This window comes from Trichomycterus rosablanca, chromosome 10 (assembly GCF_030014385.1).
Source record: "Trichomycterus rosablanca isolate fTriRos1 chromosome 10, fTriRos1.hap1, whole genome shotgun sequence".
Classification (NCBI taxonomy): domain Eukaryota; kingdom Metazoa; phylum Chordata; class Actinopteri; order Siluriformes; family Trichomycteridae; genus Trichomycterus; species Trichomycterus rosablanca.
The window spans coordinates 39,429,330-39,448,087 of record NC_085997.1 but is presented as its reverse complement, the minus strand read 5'-3'; the positions used below and the strand labels follow the sequence as shown (position 1 = coordinate 39,448,087).

At 42.7% G+C, this 18,758-nt stretch overlaps 1 protein-coding gene across 1 annotated transcript; it reads left to right on the top strand.

Moving 5' to 3' along the window:
- Positions 1-1,080: 1,080 nt before the first annotated feature.
- cops3 (COP9 signalosome subunit 3) lies at positions 1,081-16,111 on the top strand. The gene is made up of 12 exons (XM_063004030.1): positions 1,081-1,244; positions 3,022-3,151; positions 3,241-3,353; positions 5,206-5,255; positions 6,071-6,163; positions 7,271-7,450; positions 10,738-10,878; positions 10,972-11,145; positions 13,500-13,586; positions 13,958-14,071; positions 15,597-15,677; positions 15,784-16,111. The coding sequence occupies exons 1-12, from the start codon at positions 1,190-1,192 to the stop codon at positions 15,835-15,837; spliced, it is 1,272 nt and encodes a 423-aa protein (XP_062860100.1). The 5' UTR covers positions 1,081-1,189; the 3' UTR covers positions 15,838-16,111.
- The last annotated feature ends 2,647 nt before the right edge of the window (positions 16,112-18,758 follow it).

Here is an 18,758-nt window from a genome sequence, read left to right as displayed (position 1 = left end):
AAAAGCATCTCAGTTCTTAAACAGATCAAAGATCACAGGCATTAAATATTGCTTTTGAGCCTTGTTTCTTAGACTCCAGATCCTTTAAATCTTTTAATAATGTTTTGGACTGTAGATGGGGAAAACCCATAGTAAATTCTTAAAATTGTGCATTAAATAATGTGCCAAACCTTGACCTATCCTTGTTTGTAAACAAGTGAGTCTTTAACAATGTTCCTTGTTGTGTTCCTTTTGTGTTTTCCACGAACTTTGCCATCTCATAATGTCAGTCTCAACTTTTATTTAAAATGTATTGCAGGTGTCAAATTAGGAATTAAAGTATATTCACAAAACCAATTAAGTTCATAAGGTGAAACATTTAACATATCTTATTTGTCTGCCTGCAAAAGAAGAAGTTTTGCGTTTGGATGACCACTGCTGAGATCTGGGTTTAAATCTTAGTGGTGTTATCAGCCAGCCGGGCATTTACACAGACATGATTGGAATGGATTGATGCCCTGTTCAGGGTATTCCTGCCATTCACCCAGTGTTTCCTGGTGGAACGATTTCATGTTACTTTATTACACAGTGACACGGTTTTTACCGTTATTGTCAATGTACTTTACATAAAATGTTCCTAATTACTTTTTGGTGTCTTGTAAGTAAATTTTGAAGTCTTGCCCTTGTAAATGTGCAGGTTGCCCAGCATACAAGTAAAACAAAGCATCATAAATCCTTATTGCCAGAATCAAAGATCAATATTAATATTAAACATCAATATAATGATCAAAACAAAAACCTTTTATTCAGAATTGCTGTTTCGATCATTTGAACAAAAAGAACATAATTGTGCTGAGAATGGACGTGCTTATCACAAATTTCTTGACATTTATAAAGTACCAGTGCACGATATAATTCAAAATTAATAATTGTGGAGAATAAAAGTAGAATACTTAATATACTTAGAACTATAAAACTTAGAATAATACGTGTTAATGCTAATAAGCTAATGCTAACTCATTCCTTCTCTACACACGAGCTCCCCCCCAAATCTCGTTCGTGCCCTGAATTCTCGCGATACTTGACTTGCTGTTGGTGGCGGCCGAGGCCCCAGACCCCGCTGTACCCCATCAGCCCTGTAAGCTAGCACTTTTCTCTGACATTTGAATGAATCTAGGAGAAAGCGGCCTCTTCGAAGACTTGCAGAATCATGGCTTCGGCTTTGGAGCAGTTCGTGAACAATGTGCGGCAGCTATCAGCTCAAGGTATGGATATAACTCATGATGATATCCAAACTGGCACTTATGATAAACGGCGATCATTCTAAAGCCACCCGTTTTGGAAAGCCCGCCCCTTGAGAGGCGAGGGTTTGCTGTGTCAGACTCGTCTGCACCGTTGATTGGTTGTTGTCTGGGAGTATTAACTGTCAGCCAATTATAACAAAGGGGGCGTGATGTGTCGAATGCGGGTAGGGAAAACATCATGATCGCTTGTGGTAAACATGCTAACTGGGCAAAGCTCTACAAATTGCGGTGAATAACATAATGTTTGACAGATTGTAAGTTTGAATGACATAAGCACATAAGCACATATGTAAAATTGACATTAAATGTGCGATTGTTTCCCAATCCGTTATAACATGCACTGCATAAACACATAAGGCTAATGAGTGAGTTGCAACTAGCTTTCGTAACATGGTCTGATCAATAGCTGTACTGTACAGGCTCGAACCCTGGAGATTAGATCTACAAAACAGTCCCACAACACACGTTCGTATCAAATCCACCCAGAAACAGTGTAAGATATTGAAGCTTTGCAGGCCTTGTTGATCCCATGACGTTGCGACTTCAGGGACTGAAGCATCACTGGTGTTTACTTCAATTTACATTAATAAAAACCTTTATTTCATGGTCTGTTGTCCAATTCAGGTTATATGATTTACTGCTGACTGATACACACTCAGTATTTTGTCTAATGGGATCTCTGTCTCATGCAAAAGCTGTCTAAAAACAATCCCATGTGACACAGCAGACTGTCTAACCCCCATCCTGTTATCTCTCCCAATCTAGCCCTTTCCGATTCTTATTTGCAATCCTTCTGCAGCCTGCACCACTATAGTCTTCACCTGCCACTATAGTCTTTATACCAGCCAGCAGTGGACTGAGGGTCACGCTATGCTCTGTGTAAATCCTCCACCATTCATGTTGGAGCCTCAGACGAACAGCAGAGGTTGCATCTTTGCAGGAAACTTGACTGTCCCACCACAGATACATTCACAGATTGGAACTTGCGAGCACAGTAGTAGGCCGCTGTGCCACCCGAGTGCAATCCAAGTGTTCAAAATAACGTTTTTAATGCACTCGTAAGCTTTTTGTATCCTCTGTTTTTGGTAACAGCACAGCATTCAGCTCAAATGCAAATCCCAGTGTTCATATTCTTGTGACTGTATCATGTGTTTATTTTGACTGTAGGGATTCAGCAATGATCAGCAAAGAAAAAGCGTAGTTATTTACTATTATATAGCCATAAGTCTCGCAGTGCACTTAATAAACACAGGATTTACTCTGCAAAGGTCCGGTTAACAAAAGCTCGGCCCTCAGGATGTACAGATTGGCTTTAGTTTGGCATAGTTGAAGACTAAGTTTAATCCCCTACAAGTTCCTAGAGACTATCTAATTATCCTGCTAAAGGCAGGTTGGCCAGGACTTCATAATGGTAGGGGTACTGTGCCAATAAACACTTAAATATTACAATATTACAGACATTTACCCTACATTCAGACCGGCAGTAATTTTTTACCTCTTGACACATGAATCGCTGATTGCCCTGTGTTCACACCAGAAGCATCATCATTGCCTGTGGGTGTTTGGTTGGCATGGTTTACCTCTGAAAGAAAAAACAAATGCCATGGTGGTACAGTGAACTTTACTGGCTGGCATCTACAAAGCATAAAGAACAAAACAGTTTAATCACAAATGCATTCTGATTTTATATCTGTTCTGCTTGTGTGTCTGTACGCTGTGCTCCTCTCTAACGTTGCAGGTCAGATGACTCAGCTGTGTGAGCTGATCAATAAAAGTGGAGAGTTACTGGCGAAGAACATCTCCCACTTGGACACTGTCCTGGGAGCGCTGGACATCCAGGAGCACTCGCTGGGAGTGCTGGCCGTGCTGTAAGTCTGATGATTGTGTACATGCTGACCGCTGTATGAGTTCTGGAATCTGGAACACTAACCCTTTGTATTGCTTTCTGATTTTGTAGGTTTGTGAAGTTCTCCATGCCAAATATCCCTGATTTTGAGACGTTGTTCTCCCAGGTCCAGCTCTTCATCAGCACTTGTAATGGAGAGCACATCCGATACGCAACAGACACTTGTGAGTACAGTCGGTTATGGTTTTGTGTATTTAGGGGTGTTTAGAAATGAAGAGGGCTTGGACTGGTAAAATGGAACACTGCGTTTTTATGTGATCACTTGTATCAGCTGCTTGTATAAAAATGAATGCAGATAAGGGTAGGACAATGCAGGTAAGAATATTACCTCATGCACAGTTGCAAGGAATGTAAGGATTTAACCATCTACAGGTCATATTATTATGCCTGGTTCACACTACACGATTTTTGCCCTGATTTTCGCTCGGCGGCTGGTCGGCGCTAGATTTGCCGGCTCGGGAGCAACTCGGCGTTCGCTCGGCGATCGAAACTCGGCTCTCGATCGCTATGTGTGAACTACTCGACAACTCGATCCGACCGGCTCGCCGAGCACTCGGCGACCGGATCGAGATTTCTATCTTGTCAGATATCTGATCTGAGTTGCACGACTGGCAATGAGTGTGGTGTCGAACAGCCAATGAGGACGCAGGATACGGTGTGAGGGGAAACGCAATAGAGGAGTGTAAACAGGTGGGACGGGGGGATAATATAGTTTATATCAGAATACATCAGCACACACACACGTTTTACAGTATTTCTGACTTGATCGTTCTCTACAAAACACCCACGCTGCATTGCAAAAATATTAATTAACCTCCAACTTACTACAGAACAATCCGACTTACACGACAGAAAGTCGTGTAGTGTGAACTTGGCATTGGTGAAAGATTTAGAGATGTAAAGCCACCGTTCCAGTGCCGCTACTGTGACACATGCTGGATTTTAAACTTCACTCAGTGAAAAATTGAGATCATCTTATTTAGCTTTGGTCTGAAAAACATTCTGACCGCTTTAATACACAGAAATATAATTCAGATATTTCAGAAATAATTGTGGGTTTTTTGTTATTAATTAAATTTTACCTGATTCATGCAGTAAATATCATAAATGTGACCTGACGTTATAAAAACAAACAAACAAAATATTTGCGGTTTACTTACTGTCCCAACTCTTTTGGAATTGGCTTTGTATTCACAAACACACACACAGTAAAATTATTTAATTTAGTTTTTTGGGTTTTTTTATGCATTTTCCTCCCGATTTAGTGATTTGTCCTCCGCTGCTGAGAGATACCCGATTGCATCCGAGGAGAGATACGTGCACGGGCGTCTCTTCCGCCAATCAGGGTCCTTACACAGCGTATGAAGACCCACCCACCCACCCACACATAGTCCGGCCCCCACCCTGCAGATACGGTGGAGGCACTGCCCATTTTTCCCGCCAGATGGCGCCCACCCGACCGGTGGCAACGCCGAGTTTTCGAACCGAGGAGTTCTGAATCTTGGCGCTGGTGTGCTGGCGGAATATCTCGCTGCGCCACCTGGGCGCTGATTTACTTTTTAATTTAGTTTTGCTTACGTTGTTCCTACTGTCCCAACTCTTTCGGAATTAGGTCTGTAAAAACTAGAACCCTGATTTCTGTTGGCTCGTTTGGGTCAGAACTTTGGTCAGTTTTTTGGTTTTGCAAATATAAATAATAATAATAATAATATTTATTTATTTTTACTTTCATACAACGGTAGTTTTACAGAACAGAAAACGTCACGTAAAAGAATAAAAAGGAACGAATCAAATAATAAATGCTCGATTAAAATAATTGAATTACTTGATTAAAGAAGACACCACAAGTCAAGTCACTTAATTGACCAGTGCTCATGTTCATCTCCCTGCGATTGATTTTGTTTAAGATTCTGTTAGGTGGGTTTGGATCTCACACTATTCTGGAAATAATCTGTTTAGAAGACGGTGCGACTTGTGTTCCTGGTCTGTAATTCCCTCTTGTGTTGTGTTTATCAGTCGCTGGTCTCTGCCATCAGTTGACCAACGCCCTGGTGGAGCGGAAACAGGTGAGAGCCTTTAAACAGCCTTCGCAGTACATGAATGCTGTGGGTATACAATCACAGACTGTAGCACATTGTACCCTTTTTACCCCTCTGTACCCCAATCCTCAATCAACAGAGACCCCTACAGGCCAGATGGCTGAACTGCACTGACGCTTAACGTCGCGATGACACGGTCCTGTGTGTGAGTAGATCAGGTACAGCAGTGTTGTTGGGATTTGACACCTCAGTGGCAAAGCTGGGAGGAATAAACTAGCCCCAACCAAAACATATAAAGCCAGGACTCGAGGAAGACTATCCATGCATTGAGCAGGTCTGAAAGGTTTGTGTTCCTAATAAAGAGGCCAGTACCCAACAACACTGCTGCACCTGATAACACCAGAACAGTGGGGGCTAATAAACAAGCTACAGGGCGGGACAGACAGTACAGAGAAACAAATCAGTCAGTGCCTGTATACCCATAACGCTTATTGTTATGGTTTAATGCAGCGCTCCCCAACCTTTTTTGCACCACGGACCGGTTTCATATAAGATATAATTTCACAGACCGGCGGGGGGATTTAAAATCTATAGAGTAACAATAGAATGGAGAATTGAATGTGAATCCTGGTCTTTTTTTGCTGCAACAGGACACTGCTCCCACCTAGTGGTGATAAGAGACAATAACACCTGAAGTGTGTCGGAAATGTAATTGTTCTTGTAGCGTCTCTAATTATTTATTCTTTCTGTGCGGCCCGGTAATAAATGACCCACGGACCGGTACCGGTACGCGGCCCGGTGTTTGGGGACCTCTGGTTTAATGTCTTGTTTTTGCCTTGCAGCCCTTACGAGGGATCAGTATCCTCAAACAGGCGATCGACAAAATGCAGATGAACACCAACCAGCTCACCTCTGTTCACGCAGATTTATGTCAGGTGGGTGAATGTATTCGCTCGGTGTTTTTGCCCTTTGCACCGTCCACTTCTGTCCATGCATGAACTGTTTTACTATTGTTTACTGCAGTATTTATTTGGTTTAAGCAAATAATCGAAAAGTAGTTTTATTATTCCCCTTTTAATATTCTGAAATTCTGTATCAGGCCTGAACATTTACGTTTACATTGGTGGCATTTATCTGACGCTTTTATTCAAAGCGACTTACAATTATGACTGAATACTGTCTGAGCAATTAAGGATTAAGGGCCTTGCTCAGGGGCCCAAGAATGGCAGCTTGGCAGTGGTGAGGCGTGAACCTGCATCCTTCTGATTACTAGTCCAGCACCTTAACCACTGAGCTACCTCTGTCCCGTGTTCTCCTCCCAATCCAGTCGTGTCCAATTTCCCAGTGGTATTCTTCCTCTACTGCTGCAGACCTCCACTCCTGACCGAGGAGGGTCGTGACTAACACACGCCCCCTCCGACACGTGTGCAGCACCGACCGCTTCTTTTCACCTGCACCGGGGTTCATACGGAGATCCGTATCGCGCACAGAGAGTCACAGAGATCTCCGTTATCCCCCGTCTCGGTGCAGCGCCATCGATCAGCCAGCAGGGGGCGGAACTGCAGCATTTATGAGGAATCAGAATGGCGCTCCCGTTTACATTTTCAGCGTTTAGTAGACACTTTAATCCAAAACGACTTACAGTCTGAGCAGTTGAGGGTTAAGGGCCTTGCTCAAGGGCCCAACAGCAGCAACCTGGCTGTGGTGGGACTTGAACCAGCAACCTTCTGATTACTAGTCCAGCACCTTAATCACTAGGCTCCTTCATTTACATTTTCAGCATTTAGCAGACGCTTTTATTTAAAGCGACTCACAGTACTGTGATAGTATATTATCTTAGCAATTGAGGGTTAAGGGCCTGGTTTAAGGGCCCAACAGTGGCAACCTGGCAGTGCTGGGGCTTGAACCAGCGACCTTTCAATTGCTAGTTCTGTACTTTAACCACTAGGCTACAGCTGCCCTCAGATGAGCCGATCGTCGTCCAGTAGCAGAGTTAAATGTTAAATGTTAAACTAATGGTTCTGTTTCCTCCTGCCCACCAGTTGTGCCTCTTAGCGAAATGCTTCAATCCCGCCGTCCCGTTGCTGGAGCTGGACATGATGGACATTTGTAAAGAGAACGGCGCCTACGACGCCAAGCACTTCCTGTGTTACTACTATTACGGCGGCATGATCTACACGGGTCTGAAGAACTTCGAGCGGGCGCTCTACTTCTTCGAGCAGGTATTTTTATTCTGTTTGATACAGACGGTGTAACACCAGGTCAGACCTTTCAGAGACACGGACGTACTTGTGCAACACGTTACAGATATTCAAATCGGTGCAAAATGAAAAACTGTGGTGAGATTTCAAACTGCACGTCTCAGCAGAGCGTCGTCATTGTTTAATCAGTCTCGGTCACGTGGGCATGTATCACTACGTGGTCAGTAAGTGATCGTGTACCTGCTTTTTGTGTTAATTTTCCCTGGACGTCTGGTATTAAGCATACAAGAAATGATCGATAACAATGGACAATAAAATAAAAATAATAGAAAGAGCAGAACGAGGTGAAAACATTGCTGTCCTGTCACGACATTTAGGTCAGTCTATGTACGACAGCTGTAGTACTTTACAAGATAAGATTACAATTGTGTTTCTTAATTAGAAATAACATTTTTTACCTTTATAAGCATTTTATTACACTTAAATAGCTGTAGGACTTGATACAGAGGCTCATGATCTAAATGCTTAAGCATACATAATTTTTTTAACATCCGAACCGGTTCAGAACCAGAGGACTTAGGTGTTTAAAATCATTACTATTAATGATTCTGTTTATTTTAGTGTCACGTCACACCGCAGGACACTTTATGTTCCTCTCTGTCAGAAAAGAAAAGAGATCCGGTCACGCCAGCAGTTACGGACGAAAATTTATTTTTCTCCCGATTGCGTTACGCTTCCTCTGTACTGGTGCTGACCCCCGCCCCGACTGAGGAGAGCGAACTGACACACGCCCCCTCCGACAAGTGCGCGGTAGCCGACTGCATCTTTTCACCTACGTGAGGCGAGTTCATATGCGGATCAGCCTTGTGTACGGAGAGCCGCACCCTGATCAGGATTATTCCTCCACTTTGTGCAGACGCCATCAGTCAGCCAGCAGAGGTCGTAATTGCATCAGTTATGAGCTCCCTATCCGGCTCATCCCACCCTGTAGGAATAATAAGCCAATCGTTGTTTATGTGGCCGCCCAGCTGAGATTCGATAAGATGTATTCGAAATCCCAGCTCTGGTGTGCTAGCGTGTTTAACCGCTGCCCCACCTGAGCGGCCAATTTAGGCTTTTAACATTAGCCTACAAGATACTTGACAAACGGAGGTGAAACGGATTGTTTTTGTAAATAAACGACCCATTTTCATCAGGATTTGATGGAATTCTGATGTTCAGATGTTCTAAATTGTTCTGAACTGCTGGTGTCACTGAATGTCTTTTTCTTGGTGACACTAAAATAAACAGAATCAGTAATAATAATGATAATGATGTTAAATCTGGATCAGAGCTGTTCAGGGTTTAACCCTTTATATAAACTACAATGAAGATTTACTGTGTTATTATTTTAATTCTGTTCTTTACTCTGAGCTTTTTTATCTCTCACATGAGTGGAAGCGTAGGACATGATGTCACACCACAGAACATGACGTCACACTGCAGAACATGACATCACACTGCAGGACATGATGTCACACCACAGAACATGACGTCACACTGCAGGACATGACGTCACACTGCAGGACATGATATCACACTGCAGAACATGACATCACACTGCAGGACATGATATCACACTGCAGAACATGACATCACACTGCAGGACATGATATCACACTGCAGGACATGACATCACACTGCAGGACATGATATCACACTGCAGGACATGACGTCACACTGCAGAACATGACATCACACTGCAGGACATGATATCACACTGCAGAACATGACATCACACTGCAGGACATGATATCACACTGCAGGACATGACATCACACTGCAGGACATGATATCACACTGCAGGACATGACATCACACCGCAGGACATGACGTCACACCGCAGAACATGACGTCACACTGCAGAACATGACATCACACTGCAGGACATGATATCACACTGCAGGACATGATATCACACTGCAGGACATGACATCACACTGCAGGACATGACGTCACACTGCAGGACATGACATCACACCGCAGGACATGACGTCACACCGCAGAACATGACGTCACACCGCAGGACATGACGTCACACTGCAGGACATGACATCACACTGCAGGACATGACATCACACTGCAGGACATGACGTCACACTGCAGAACATGACGTCACACTGCAGAACATGACGTCACACTGCAGGACATGACGTCACACTGCAGGACATGACGTCACACCTCAGATCATGACGTCACACCTCAGATCATGGCGTCACACTGCAGGACATGACGTCACACTGCAGGACATGACGTCACACTGCAGGACATGACGTCACACTGCAGGACATGATATCACACTGCAGGACATGACGTCACACTGCAGAACATGATGTCACACCTCAGATCATGACGTCACACCGCAGAACATGACGTCACACTGCAGGACATGACGTCACACTGCAGGACATGACGTCACACCTCAGATCATGACGTCACACCTCAGATCATGGCGTCACACTGCAGGACATGACGTCACACTGCAGGACATGACGTCACACCACATAACATGACGTCACACTGCAGGACATGACGTCACACCACATAACATGACGTCACACTGCAGGACATGACGTCACACCACATAACATGACGTCACACTGCAGGACATGACGTCACACTGCAGAACATGACGTCACACTGCAGGACATGACGTCACACTGCAGGACATGACGTCACACTGCAGGACATGACGTCACACCACATAACATGACGTCACACTGCAGGACATGACGTCACACTGCAGGACATGACGTCACACCTCAGATCATGACGTCACACTGCAGGACATGACGTCACACTGCAGGACATGACGTCACACTGCAGGACATGACGTCACACTGCAGGACATGACGTCACACCTCAGATCATGACGTCACCTCAGATCATGACGTCACCACAGATCATGGCGTCACACCACAGGACATGATGTCATACTGCAGTACAACGTTTTCATGATGGCGCTTCATTTACTGGGATCATTACTGTAGGATCTCGAGCATTTTAAAACCTCATAGAGCAAAATAAAATAAATATGTATAAAATAATGAATCCAGAAGCATTTAGAAACACGTCCAGCTCTTACTGATTTATTTTATACAGCTTTAGATTTTATACTTCAGTTTTATTAGTGTCACACAACAGGAGATTTTAATTGTTCGCCTTACAATAAAAAACGAATAAAACACGTTTTTATTAAATGAAGGTAAAATTAAGATATATAGCAAATATAGAATGTGTTCATCACTGCTTTCCTCTCCTCCCATCAGGCAATAACCACTCCAGCGATGGCGGTCAGTCACATCATGCTCGAGGCTTATAAGAAGTACATTTTAGTCTCGCTTATTCTCCACGGTAAGGTGCAGCAGCTCCCCAAATACACCTCACAGATCGTGGGCAGGTTCATCAAGGTAAGAACTCCTACAATTCTAATCGTTAATCACTGAGACGCACCACTTCATCTAATCCCTCCATGGTTTTCTTCTATGTTTGTGTTTCCGTAGCCCCTCAGTAACGCGTACCACGAGCTGGCGCAGGTCTACTCCTCCAACAACCCCTCTGAGCTCCGTAACATCGTCAACAAGCACGGCGAAGCCTTCGTACGCGACAGTAACATGGGTCTGGTCAAGCAGTGCGTCTCCTCACTGTACAAGAAGAACATCCAGAGGCTGACCAAGGTTTATTCTACGTTCTACAGTATCATTCATATATATACACTGATCAGCCACAACATTAAAACCACCTCCTTGTTTCTACACTCACTGTCCATTTTATCAGCTCCACTTACCATATAGAAGCGCTTTGTAGTGCTACAATTACTGACTGTAGTCCATCTGTTTCTCTACATGCTTTGTTACCTCCTTTCATGCTGTTCTTCAATGGTCAGGACCCCCACAGAGCAGGTATTATTTAGGTGGTGGATGATTCTCAGCACTGCAGTGACACTGACATGGTGGTGGTGTGTTAGTGTGTGTTGTGCTGGTATATGTGGATCAGACACAGCAGCGCTGCTGGAGTTTTTAAACACCTCACTGTCACTGCTGGACTGACAATAGTCCACCAACCACAAATATCCAGCCAACAGTGCCCCGTGGGCAGCGTCCTGTGACCACTGATGAAGGTCTAGATCAGGGGTGTCAAACTCACGGCCCGCGGGCCAGATCCGGCCCGCCGTGTCATTTGATCCGGCCCGCGAGAGCTTAAACGACTTTGTGATGGTTCGAGTCGTTACAGAGACGCGCTTATAATTGAATGCGCTCCTGCGCCTTTAAGAGACAACGTGACATCGTAGTCATGGCAACTAACTTTAACCTTCGCTAAGAAGCCATGTGACTTTTACGGCAAGAGAACGCGGGGTAGCGTAGTCAGTACCGTAAACAATAATAAATAAATACAAATAATTATATTGCAGTATAATACAGAAGCATCGTCTGTAAGTCGTGGCGCTTATATTCTCAGTTGTTAGTAAATGTTTAGTGAGTATATCACAGCGCTTTAGTTACAAATTTACCGTAATTAAATACTGTTGTTACGTTACTATAGCAATTAGTATCTTTACACACAATTTTAACTCGTTATTTTACGTTTGGTTAAATCTCATATTGTACCAGATGTAACACTTGACTACAGCTGTGTGCTTTTACTGTATTAAGTTCTTTATTGTTTTTATTGTTTGTATTTTTACTTCATTTTGATGCACACAGCTGGGGAGCAAATAAACCAACTGTATTCTGAAGGGAGCTGTCTGTCTGTCTGTCTGTCTGTCTGTCTAGCTGAGAAAGGGGGATAAACTATTAGTGAGGGCAGAATGATTGTCTTAAAAATACACTGTAAAATCCTAAACAAACTGCATCTTTCAAAATACATGCGGATTTTGTGACCTGCAAAGTGACACATCCCACCAGTAGATGATGTTACACATATTTACACATGATCCTAAAATGTACAAGAAGATAAGTAAGAAAATGAAGCATGAGGAGGAAATTTAATGAAAGTGAAAACAAGTTTGTGCTTCAGGAAGAGAAAGCGGTGCGTCTCTTGTGTTATGAGGCCGTGTCTGTGGTAAAGTAGAACAATATAAATGCAGAATTCAGCCTCCAAGAAAAACAGCAATGTGACTGCAATCACAGCAGGATACGTTACAATCGGCCCTTCAGGGCCACCATAATGCTGATGTGGCCCTCTGTGAAAATGAGTTTGACACCCCTGGTCTAGAAGATGAGCGACTCAAACAGCAGCAATAGATGAGCGATCGTCTCTGACTTTACATCTACGAGGTGGACCGACTAGGTAGGAGTGTCTAATAGAGTGGACAGTGAGTGGACACGGTGTTTATAAACTCCAGCAGCGCTGCTGTGTCTGATCCACTCATACCAGCACAACACACACTAACACACCAGCACCATGTCAGTGTCACTGCAGTGCTGAGAATCATCCACCACCTAAATAATACCTGCTCTGTGGGGGTCCTGTGGGGGTCCTGACCATTGAAGAACAGCATGAAAGGGGGTAACAAAGCATGTAGAGAAACAGATGGACTACAGTCAGTAATTGTAGAACTACAAAGTGCTTCTATATGGTAAGTGGAGCTGATAAAATGGACAGTCAGTGTAGAAACAAGGAGGTGGTTATAATGTTATGGCTGATTAATTCCTCTAATTTGGGCGGCACGGTGGCTCGGTGGGTAGCACTGTCGCCTCACAGCAAGAAGGTCCTGGGTTCGATCCCCAGGCGGGGCGGTCCGAGTCCTTTCTGTGTGGAGTTTGCATGTTCTCCCCGTGTCTGCGTGGGTTTACTCCGGGTGCTCCGGTTTCCTCCCACAGTCCAAAGACATGCGAGTGAGGTTAATTAGAGACACTAAATTGTCCATGACTGTGTTCGATATTAAACCTGAACTGATGAATCTTGTGTAATGAGTAACGACCGTTCCTGTCATGAATGTAACCAAAGTGTAAAACATGATGTTAAAATCCTAATAAACAAACAAACAAACAAACAATTCGTCTAATTTTGTGTTTATTCTGTTGCACAGACGTTCCTGACCTTGTCCTTACAAGACATGGCGAGTCGAGTGCAGCTCTCGGGGCCTCAAGAGGCTGAGAAATACGTTCTGCACATGGTAAGTCGACACCATTAGGTTCTTGGATACGTCCCTACAAGTTCTGAACAAGTTTTGAGTCTGGACTTTGTCTAGGCCTTTCTGTTGTTTTGGCTGTATGCTTTGGGTCATTGTAGAATGAAGTTAGATAGATAGTGATGAATTTTTGTGCCAGGGTTGGCGTGAAATCACTAAAAAGCAACGTGAAAGACTGGTGAAGAACATCTAGAAACACATGAGAGAAAACATCGATTTCTGAACTTAAACATTAGACGATTTTATTAGGATTTTGGTAGAATTTAAACGTATTTATGTATGTTTGAGCTGTGTGTGTGATGTGTGATGTGGGTGTTTGACACTAAACCGCCTCCTTCGTTTCCTGTGCGTCCTAGATTGAAGATGGTGAGATTTATGCCAGCATCAACCAGAAGGATGGCATGGTCTGTTTCCATGACAACCCCGAGAAATACAACAACCCCGCAATGCTCCACAAAATTGACCAGGAGGTTCGTATTAATGCTGCAGAGCTTTGGGAAGGGAACGCTGTACTGGTACAGTTGGTACAGTCGTGGGGTCACACAGAGGGGCGCTCTCGATATTAAAGTGGACCTGAAGCGTTAGATATAGTTAACATGAACAACACAACCTGGATTCCCACACTGTTAATTCTGTACTGTATTTATGTCAATATTGACACATTTCATATAAAAGAAATCACGTTTATACTGGCTGTTTTGCTTCTAATAAATGAGCATCAGACCTCCCCTCTAAATTCACTAATTAATGATGCTTCATTTTCATGGCAAAACAAAAGCTTGTGGTATATTACACTTACCTCAACTTCTGTTCTTCTGTTATTTCATTCTGAACAATGATCTGTTTGAACAGAGTCATTTATGTTGTGAATGATTCATTTGAACAGAGTTATTCATTTTGAGAGTGATTCGTTGAACAGATTTGTTCACCACAAAAATGATTTGTTTGAACACAGTTATTCATGTTTAGAATGATTCATTTGAACCGAGTTGTCCATGTTGAGAATGATTCGTTTGAAGAGTTGTTTGTGTTGAGAATGTTTCGTTTAAACACAGTTATTCATGTTGAGTGATTCGTTCAGACCGAGTTGTTTGGGTCTTAAATGATTCATTTGAACAATTATTCAGGTCAAGAATGATTCGTTTGAACATTTCATGTTTGTTTGAGTCATTCATGTTCGTTATTGTTCAAACATTTTGAGTTATTTATGTTGTGAATTAATCGTTTAAACAGATTCGTTCATGTCAAAAATGATTCATTTGAACCTTGTGGTTCCTGTCGAAAATGATTTTTTTTAGTTCTTTGTGTCGAGTGATTAATTTGAACAGTTATTCATGTCAAGAATTATTCACTTCAACAGAGTCATTAATGTCGATAATGATTTACTTGAACAGAGTTATTCATTTCGAGTGATTCTTTTTAAGTCATTCATGTAGAAAATGTTTTGTACGGATTCATTTACGTCTAAAATGATTTGTTTGTACGGAGTTATTCTTGTCGAGAATGATTCGTTTGAACAGAGTAATTCATGTTTTGAATGATTTGTTTAGCAGAGTCATTTACAGTCATTCAGTGATTTGTTTGAACAGATTAGATCATGTTAAGAATGATGTGTTCAAACCGAACTGCTATTGTCGAGAATGATTCTTTTGAACAGTTATTCATGTTGGGAAGGAGTCGTTTGAATTGTTGAGAGTGATTTGTTTGAACCGAACTGTTCATGTTGAGAATAATTAGTTTGAACAGATTCGCTTATGTCAAAAATGATTCGTTTGAACAGAGCCATTCACATCGAGAATGATTCATTTGAACAGAATCATTCACATCGTTTTGCATATGTTTAAATCTATACACCTGTATAAAATAATGGATTATATTCCTAATGGAACAACTCGGATTTAAATTTGGTTTTATTTTAAAGAACAGAAGCTAAGCTTGGTGAGATTTACTGCACACTATTGTTATGCAATTAAAACAAAGCATTGTCTCTTGTAGATGCTGAAGTGTATAGAACTGGATGAGAAACTAAAGGCCATGGATCAGGAGATCACAGTCAACCCTCAGTTTGTGCAAAAGGTATTTTTATTTAGTTTAATTAAAAACATCTTTCTGTTTATTTATTACATTTAGTATAATGAACTCTGCTCAGATGTAAACACGCTCCTCTTTTCTGGTCTTTCAGAGCATGGGAACGCAAGAAGACGATGTTGGCAGCAAGACCTCGTCCTACTCCTGAATCCACTGCACCACGCCTTGCCCTGCCTCTTGTAATGTTAAAACATCATCAGGAAGAATCTTGTTATATTTAGTACGGACTGTATCAGAGGAAATCTAAAAATGTCTGCAATTATCTTCTGTTGTTGTTTTTTTTTTGTTTTTTTCTTTACTGTGCACCCATATAAACACCACCCCTGTTCTGTCAGTGTTTTATTTATCAGCATTGAAGTGGAAAAGCCGCCGCTGCACTAATGACCCTAACAATAAAACTACTGGACATCTTTGTTCAAAAAGCGTATCCGCATTTTTATTATTATTTTAGTAGAAAACCTTATTTATTTCAATTTTTCTCCCAGTCTAGCGTAGTCAATCTGTCTTCCGCTGCTGGTGGATCCCTGATTGCAATTGAGGTGGGTATATTGCTGCTCACCCCTCCTCCGACCCGCACACAGCCCTTAATAATAATATTAATATATCAGTTATGCCCGCTAGATGGCGCCCAGCTGACCGGTGGCGAAGCCGAGTTTCAAACCGAGGTGTTCAGAATCTCGGCACTGGCCTAGGCGCCGTGAAAACAACTTTAAGGCAGTGTAAACACATTTTGAATAGCTTTGCTATTGGCCAGCCGGGCGCCTGTACTGACAATGAGGGTGGGACTGCTGAGAAGCTGCAGTTACGCCCTCTGCTGCCTGATCGATGGTGCTGCACAGAGACGGGGGATAATGGAGATCAGTGTGCGATAAGGATCTCCGTATGAACCCGCCTGATGCAGGTGAAAATCAGAATCAGAATACTTTATTGATCCCCGAGGGGAAATTTCAGATGTTACAGTTGCTCAGATTGTATATATGTATTAAGAATATATTAAAAGGTAAGAATATATTAAAAAGTAAAGTAAAAACGCTCTTAAAATACACTTAAAACGCTCTTAAAATAAAGTGGCAGATGCAGTGGTGACATACAGTATATTGCACTATTTATGATACAACTATCATATTGCACGTATTGTAAGATCTATAACTTAAGTGAGGAGTTGTAAAGTTTGATGGCCACAGGTAGACCCAACGACCCTCCTCGGTCAGGAGTGGAGGTCTACAGCAGTAGAGGGAAAATACCCTTAGGGAATTGGATATGATTATATTGGGAGAAAACGTAGGGGAAAATGCATTTTTCAAAATGTTCAGTTTCCTAATTTGTTCTCTTGTTGTGCATGATCAATGACGGTGTGCAAAATAGCATACTAATTACACTAAATGTCGTATACACTCCTGTGTGTGTGTGTGGGGGGGAGGTCACACCCAAAATCACAAAACATTAAGCTTTAAATGGCCATAAGAACAAATCCTTCGCAATAATCAAACTAATTACCTCATGTCATGTGAATATGTTATAGCTTCTCTTTTTACAGTGAAGCAGCTCACCAGTACCAGCAGCTAAAAAAGCTCCCCACATCATGATACCCTCGTCCTCCGTGCTTAACCGTGGCAGAGACGCAGTCACTGTTGTTTAAATTTAAGGACCTTGCTAACAGGTCCAGCAGTGAGAACCTGGCAGTGGTGGGGTTTGAACCAGCAATCTTTTCATTACTAGTCCAGTATCTTAACCACTAGGCTACGGCTTGCTGTTGTATTCCAAACAGCCGCTAAATCAGTTCGAGTCTGTGTGTGTTTTTAGACCTTAACAGCTTTTTCCTGCTTTTTTTTAACTAAGTATACAATTACTGACTGTACTGATTTGTTCTTCTGTATATTGTCACCTTATCATCTGTTGAAAGCGACCCATAGTGGGCTTGTATGTTTTACCTTTAAAAAAAAGGTGGGACAGGGGCCTGTTTGCCTTGTATGGCTTGTATTGTGTTGTAGCAGCACAAACACTGTTTCTACAGCACCGTACTCTTCAACAAGTGCTGCCGAACTCGTCCTATTTATTTAGGCACAGAAAAACCAGCTCTATTCACCAGGTACATAATCACCAGTGAAGAACTATGCCATGACACACACACTGCAAGTCTACCTTAAGTTTTTACTTCAACTTTAGGTTACAGTGTAAGGAGTTTGGCATGTTCCCCTGCATATATGATCCAGATGCCCTGGTTTCCACTTTAAATGCTAGTAGGTGTATTTAGATTGTGATGCCATGCACCCTGGAACCTTGATAATGATGCGCTGATTCTTGAACATGAACTAAGGATGATGAAAGTGATTAAACGTTTATTCAAGTGAATTATTGAGGTAAAGTGGTGCCACAATAGGTGCCAGGGCAGACTGGTCAGGGCAGCGGAGCGTTGGGAACGGAGTCGGAAATGACGTCGATGAGCTCACGAAGTCAAGAATAAAAATAAACCCCGATTGTATTATTTATGAATGGAAATCTGACTGGTTTTGTCATTTGAATTAAATTATCTTCTAATTTGGGTTTTAATTTTCGCTTTAATTTTCGCGTCAGATTCCACACAAACCGAAGCAACAAACCTTCCGCTAACGCTAACGATCGCCTCAACAATGACTGGCGGTCGGATTAGCCAATCAGATCGCGCATTTTCCAAAAAGAGGCGGCACCTAGAGGAAAACTGGCACCTACAAGGACCAATAGGAAAAGCCTGGGATGGACCGCGAGCCAATCAGATAGCGGCGCCTTGAGGTTCGCGTCGCCCACGGTGTTCACTTGAATTCCATTGCCGTCCATTAAAACATCCGACTCTGGGGGGGGAAAAAGACAACATTAAAGTGGCCCGTGGATTCAGATCAGGCTGCGGCTTTGGGCGCACGAATGCGGGAGCTGTTTGTGGAATAAAGGCTCGCAGATCTCTCAGAATAAAAGAAGAGTGCCGCATGTGGAGGGCACGCATCTCGGGTACCGTGGCTGCCTACATAGCTCGCCAAAACGGAACGGTTGGTGGATAACAAGCAGTTCGGCTCGGATCTGCTCGGAACTGTTCGG

Coding starts and splice junctions, on each gene's coding strand:
- cops3 (XM_063004030.1), top strand. CDS start 1,190: ATGGCTTCGGCTTTGGAGCAGTTCGTGAACAATGTGCGGCAGCTATCA. Junction 1,245..3,021: donor GCGGCAGCTATCAGCTCAAG/GTATGGATATAA, acceptor CTAACGTTGCAG/GTCAGATGACTCAGCTGTGT. Junction 3,152..3,240: donor CTGGGAGTGCTGGCCGTGCT/GTAAGTCTGATG, acceptor CTGATTTTGTAG/GTTTGTGAAGTTCTCCATGC.